This window comes from Hipposideros armiger, unplaced genomic scaffold, assembly GCF_001890085.2.
Source record: "Hipposideros armiger isolate ML-2016 unplaced genomic scaffold, ASM189008v1 scaffold_499, whole genome shotgun sequence".
NCBI classification, from domain to species: domain Eukaryota; kingdom Metazoa; phylum Chordata; class Mammalia; order Chiroptera; family Hipposideridae; genus Hipposideros; species Hipposideros armiger.
In genome coordinates this window covers 529,157-536,064 of record NW_017731849.1, presented here as the reverse complement: position 1 = coordinate 536,064, position 6,908 = coordinate 529,157, and the positions used below count along the sequence as shown (strand labels likewise).

Here is a 6,908-nt window from a genome sequence, read left to right as displayed (position 1 = left end):
GGCCAGGCTTCCCATTTGGAAGCAGGCCCTGGCACAAGGGAGAAGACAGAAGACAGAACACACCTACATGCCCTGAAACTGTTATCCTCTTTGAAACTGCCAGCACTGCAGATCATGGTGCAAACAGTACCCAGGAATTCACATTAAAAAATTTTCCCTAGAAGCAGAGAAAAAAGGGGAAAGTGGCTAGAAAGAGCCCTCTGCAATATGGCTGCCCTCCAAGAAGGTATTGGGAAATCAGTTTAGTTGGATGTGATAATTTATAAAAAATATATAAATAAAAAAGAAAAGAAAGCAAAACAAATAGAAAATATACAATGGCAGGTCTCAGAGAAAGAATTAAGTTGTTTTACAAAACAGTATATATATATATATATATATATATATATATATATATATATATATCTCCAAAAAATTGTATGCACAGTTTAAGAAAGGGAAAAACTGTATTAAAATAGTAATACTAAATATATACTGATAACAAAAGATGATACAAGTGATATGTATACATTTTTTGACACCCCCAGTTAATACAGGTTTTTCCTTTCTTAAAATGTGTATACATTATACATTGTTTTGGCATGTATACACACACACACACATTTTATTATTATATATGTACATGTTTTATTATGTATGTGTATAAATATATATTTCTTTCTATGGGGTCTAGTCAAAAATATTTGAAAAATACTTTCCTAAAGACAAATCTCCACCACTTTTGTAAAGCAGCACGCACAGGCCACAGGGAGTAAGACTCAGAGGAGATAAGTCCTGGGATGCAAGATCTAGAAGAATGAGATCTGGAGCACAGGCTGCTGCCCAGAGAAAAGTTAAAGCACTAGATAGAGGAGGGGTCTTGGCAAGTAGGAAGGTGGGGGCATGAGAGGACCTTTCACCTAAAGGGAGAAGGTAAATGCAAAAGCTCTGTGTTCCATTGCCTATTTCCCACACTTCCCCAGAAAGCCGCGGAAAAGGTCTCCGCTGACACGCAGGCCATGTCTGTGGTAGTCATCACCCTGTCTCTAACGCCTTTCCTCCTGTAGATCAGAGAGCAAGGTGTGGGGCGGCGCTGCTGAGGATGGCGGGGTTTCTATGAAGTTTAAGCACAGGCAGGAAGTAAGGTACGGGAGAGCCCAGCTCTGTGTTTTCTGTACTGCTCATCAAGGGCACTTATTCGAATGGAGGCTCATTGAGTTTGGGAATCACAGATTTTCATCTTTTCCTATGGAGATGTGAAAGGATCGTCATGTTCTATCAATGCTGTCCAGTAAAATCCTTATTTTTTAATTCTAAAACACCCCCCCACCCACACACACACAACAACAAAATGTACCGTCTTAATCACTTTTAAGTATGCAAGTTCAGTGGTGCTATTAAGTATATTCGCATTGTTGTGTCATAGATTTCTAGAACTTTTTCATCAGGCAAAACTAAAACTCATAGCCATTGAATAACGACTCGTCATTGCCCCTCCCCCCAGCCCCTGGCAACCCCAGGCTACTTTCTGTTTCTATGAATTTGACTTTAGATACGTCGTACAACTGGAACCATGCAGTATTTCTTTTTTTAACTGGCTTGTGTCACTTAATATAATATCCTCAAGGTTCATCCATGTCGTAGAATATGACAGGATTTCCTTCTTTTTTTAAGGCGGAATAATAATAGTCCATGCCTAATAAAACTTTTGGAAATTATGGAAGAGTTTTGTGTCTATGCTGCCTAGCAGAGTAGCCACTAGCCACATGTGGCTGTTGAGCAGTTGAAATGTGGCTACTGTGACTGAGAATTGAATTTTTCATTTTACTTTATACATTATACTTTCAAGTATAATGACATGTACTTCATTATACTTTAATAGTTAAAATTAAAATTTAGATTGCCATATGTGCCTAGTGGCTACTATATTGGACACCACAGTTCTAACTTACTGTGATTTTTTTCATTGACATGAAATAACCTGGGTATAAGTGATTAATTTTGTGACCATGATGATGTGCTGACTTTCGTCTAAATTATTCTGAGATCACCATACATTTGAATAGTTTTCCTAGTTACATCATCTATAAAGAAGGAAATTTGCTGGATTGGTTCATTATTATTTTTATGCTTCAATGCTCAGATTTTATCCTTATATTAATGGTTCTAAGGGTCTTTGGTCATTTTATTATTATTATTTTTAGGTCCTTAGTTATTTTAATCCTTGTTTTTTACCGATGAAAGGGAAACCTCAGTGAACTATTAAAAGCTGGATGTTAAATGCACCTAGTTGCAAAGTTAAGCAAGTCATGATTTTAGAATAGTCTGTGTTTAGACAAATTTGATCTCCCAGAAAAGAGCTATCGAGGAATTTTCTAGTAAGTTTGTAAAGAAAGAAATTTACTACTTTTGTGATGGGAGTGGAAGTGACTGTTTTGGGCTACATATAGGAGGTGGAAAAATAATCAACCACTCGGGGCTTGTGATCAGCTCAGTTAGGCTCTACCATTGTGTCCATTTCAAATGTTTTGCTTGAATTACTTGTTTTCCTGCTTCAGCCTTGCATGGTACACCCCTGGTCTAGTCACAGACAGTGAACCCAGCTGTTTCCGTTCAGTCCAGGGAAAGGAGACGGAGCTGCTAAAGATGAAAGTTGCAGTTTTCTGGCTCATCTCTTTCTTCATAATCACTGAGGGCCGTGATGGCTTCCTGGGGGTGAGTTGGCATATGTCCTATTTATCCTCTTGACCACCTCTCCTTTCTCCTTCCTGCACTATTAGAATCCATCACTCGCTAGGCAACTGAAACTGCCCAACGCAATAGACAGCATAAAAAATCCTGGGTTCTTGTTTCAACATTACCAACATTATCTCCGTGGCCGTGGATGAGACACTTCATCTTTTGGAGCTTACATGACCTAACTGCAAAATAAAGATCTTGGACTAAACCACCTTGGAGATCTCTTCTAGCTCAACACATTCATTCCTATGGTCTCTTTGATGAAGAAAAAGCATACAGCTTGGCATTAGTAGTCCTTAGACTTTCTCTTCCCTATCTTTATGTTCCTTCTTGATGCTTTTATCTAGGACCACAGTTTTAATGTTCTCTATCCACTGATGACTCCCAGATTGATATCTCCATCTCAGATCTCTCCCTTGAACTCCACACTCATGTATCAACTACCTACTTGGTGTCTCCAGTTGGGTGCCCAATAGGCCCCTCCACTTAATATGTCCCAAATTAAACTCTTGATTTTTTTCTCACCAAACATGCTCCTCCTTTCCTATCTCAGCAAGTGGTATCACCATCTCTCTAGCTGCTTAGGCACAAAACTTATTTTTATGTTTGATTCTTCTCATAATCCATGTCTAAACCATTGGCTCTTTTTTTGTTAGTTTTGGCTTTATCTTTAAAATATATCCAGAATTCAAACACGCCTCACCATCTCCATGGCTACTACTTTGATCCACACTTTCATTATCTTTCATCTCTTACTGATATTATTTCAATAACTCCTGAGATGCTCTCATTGCTTGTCTATTCTCAATATGGCTGCAGGACTGTACCTTTTAAAATATAAACTATGATGGAACATGTCTTTTCTCTGTTCAGAACTCTCCAGTGGGTTCCCATCTCACTGAAGTAAAAGCTAAGTCCTAGCCTATTAGGATCCACACAACCTGCTTCCCAGAGATACTCTCTGACCTCACTTCCTGCCCCTCTCCCCTCACCCGTTCCACTTAGCTACTCTGGCCTCCTTGCTCTGCCTTCACACGCCAGGCATATTTTTTTCCCCAGGGCCTTTGCATGTGCTGTTCCCTCTGCCTGGAAAGTTCTTTCTCCAGGGACCCTCACTTTCCCACCTCCTTCAGGTTTGTGCACAAAAGTTGCCTCAGTGAGGCCTTTTCTTGCCACTTTCCCACCATGCCTGGCTCAGATTTTTGATTCATGATTTCAATTTATCTGGAAATCCAAAAAGGCCTTATGAAGTACAGCATTACAAAACCTTGCCATGATGATGATGATTTTTTTCTTTTTAACAGGGAAATGATGACATCAAAACAAAAAAAGAACTCAGTGTGAATAAGAAAAAGCATCCAGGTGAGATTCTGTTAGCTACTGTGGTACAGGGAACACCAGTGCCAAGAGAATGGGCTTCAAACCCCCATAGTGCTTCTGATTGGTTGTATGATCTTCAGCACATTATTAAACACCCCAAATCTGTAAAATGAGAAGCATAGTAATCCCTACTAGCAAAACATTTGTGGCAATTAAATAATATAGTAAAGTCATAGCATCTTGCACCATGCTTGGTAAGTGGCTAGCTGCTCCATAGTCTTTCTTTCCTGCCTTATCTTGTTCCCAGCAATGTAATTAATGGGCACAGACCTCAGTCTAGGAATGAGTGGTGTTCTGAAATTTAACTTGTGGGTCTGAGGTTTCAAGCATGGAATGTGTTTCCTCATGGGAACAGTGATGCCCACAGATAGATGTCAGGTTCCTGGGTCAGCCTACAAGCCTTCCTACAGTATCTGTCATATAGCGATGTGCTAATAGTGCCATAGAAGTTACCGCCATGCAAGGCTACAATGCTTCAGGGAAATGAACTCAAAATTTGACATAGAATGCCACAAATACATTTTCCCTGACAGTGAAAATAAAGCTAGTATTTATTGAGCTGCTACTCTGTTACTATTTTAAGTGTATTAGATGAATTAAAATCCTCACACTGACCCTCTGAGTTAGGCACAATGCTCATCTTTATTTTATAGCTAGTGAAGTTAGGGTACAGAGCCCAGGGACAGGAAGCATGAATTCAAACCCAGCCAGTCTGGCTCCAGAGCCGGTGACATTAGCCTCTGACAATGTGACCTGGGTCAACCTTTCCCCCACTCCCTACTTTATCTGCTGGGGCAGTGAGAGTAGAATCCTGTTAGCTCCCACCCCTTGGGGTGACTCGCAGGGCCTGGGGCAGAGGCTGCCGCCTGCAAGGAGATGGGAAGAGTCAGGGATGGGGCTGAGGCTCTGTGTGTGAGATGGTGGGAGCTACGGCAGACAGCGTTCTCTCGTTCATGTCTTGGGACATGACTTAGCCTCAGCTGGCTTACTGTTACCCTCCCGATTTCCCCCTGAGAAGCCTAGGGATGGGTCCAGCTGCTCTTCTTCTCTATAAATCTCCCATCTGCCTAGCCCCACAGGGACCCTAAGAAATGGGGCAGTTTCATAGATGCTCCCTGCATCATCTGGCCCTGCAGAATGCACGGTGGTGTCCTGAGAAATCTATGAGATTTCTAAGGGATCTCACTGCCAGTGGCAATTAAATGAGACCCAGGATAAAAGGATATTCGCCTTTTGCCTCTTTTTCTCTAAGGTCCTGTACATTCTTAATCTGGGGCCCANCCTAAAGTTAGATTGTTGTTAAAAATGCTGGAAAGTGTAGGTGTGAGCAGCTCCAAATAAGCACCACTGTTGATAAGGAGACTGCTGTTGACATAAATAAGTGATATATGGAGTACATAAATTCATAACTGGAAGAATGGGGAGACAATGGAAGGACGTTTCCAGGGGCTTAATAGCAAATTCTAATGATTGTTCTCTGTAAACTGAAGGACAGGGATTATCAGGAGTGAATTCACTTGAATGAATTCAAGGAAGTGAAGGGGGGCCCTACCATGACCAAGCCTTCCCATGGAAGCCAGTGCCAACACAGCTGTAGGTCAGGCATAATTGGCCCTCAGCTGCCACAGAACGAGGTGTGATGTAAACACGTGTGCTCTGATGACAGCAACAGCTTCTCATCTGTGGCAAGGACACACAGATTGAGAATTTTTTTGTTTGTTTTAAATAATCAGGATCCTTCCAGCTTAAAAGGGAAGGGCTGAGAATACCTTGGGATATTTTATTTGATAAGTTAATTTGATTCAATATTGAAGTCAAATTCTGATACAATCCAACCAGGAACTATAAAAACTGGTTGGTGAGATTGAAGTGCTAGTAATGCTAGTATTAACAGCTAACAATAATTGAGGCTTGCCACCTGTGGGATGCTGTCCTGGGTACTTTATATGCATTTCAGAAAAACAACAAATAATTCTGGGCAATGAATAGTGTCACACTAACAAAAAAATAATTGTTTTTTTTATCTGAAAATCAGTCTTCCAACCCTATCCCAGAGGGAGCTGTAGGCATCACGGGAGTGAAGAAAAAGTTTTGATTAGTTTGAGCTTGAGTCCCAAAGCCCAAAGGAGAATTCAAATCTGAGGATTAACTTAGGTGCAGAGCTCTTTTTTTCCGATCCTAGAACCAGTCTAGAACGACAACTCTCAAAGCTACCTGGAGCTCAGCATCACCTGGGCAGCTTTAATGATGCACGTGGCTGGGCCTGGCCTGTCTAAGATTTGGTAGGTTTAGGGTGGGACGCAGGCACCTGTATTTTCTAATGAGCTCCTAAATGTCTTCTTTTCTTCTCTCTCTTTCTTCCCTCTTCCCCCTCTCCTCTCCCCCCCTCTTCTCTTCCTTCTCCTCCCTCTCTTCTTTCTTTCATATAGACCAGCTTATTCATGATAGGCCTATAGGGCAGTGACTGGAAATCACTGGTCTGAAACCCTGATTACAAGTTGAAGTGTATCATTTCTAGCCAGTCCAAGAAGACAGCCCAGAATACATCCTCCAGCATGGGAAGAAGAGGAAATAAGAGGCTGTGAGTATGAGAGAGTTTCCTCACAGTGCCCAGAGCTGTCACACAGGCCTTTTTAAATTGGGTTTGCAGCCTCAGGTCTAGGCTTCATATGGGAGAAAGAAGATTTTTTCAGAGAGAGAGAGAGCCATACAAAGGGCCAGGCTTCCCATTTGGAAGCAGGCCCTGGCACAAGGGAGAAGACAGAAGACAGAACACACCTACATGCCCTGAAACTGTTATCCTCTTTGAA

General features: G+C 41.4%; 1 protein-coding gene across 1 annotated transcript in view; it reads left to right on the top strand.

The window, feature by feature from the left end:
* The window catches only part of ADGRF1 (adhesion G protein-coupled receptor F1), a 51,389-nt gene that overhangs the window by 9,893 nt on the left and 34,588 nt on the right, over positions 1-6,908 (top strand). The window contains exons 3-4 of the mRNA XM_019667520.1: positions 2,538-2,694; positions 4,023-4,080. Of these exons, the coding sequence (XP_019523065.1) occupies positions 2,538-2,694; positions 4,023-4,080 (215 nt within the window). The remainder of the gene's footprint in view (positions 1-2,537; positions 2,695-4,022; positions 4,081-6,908) is intronic.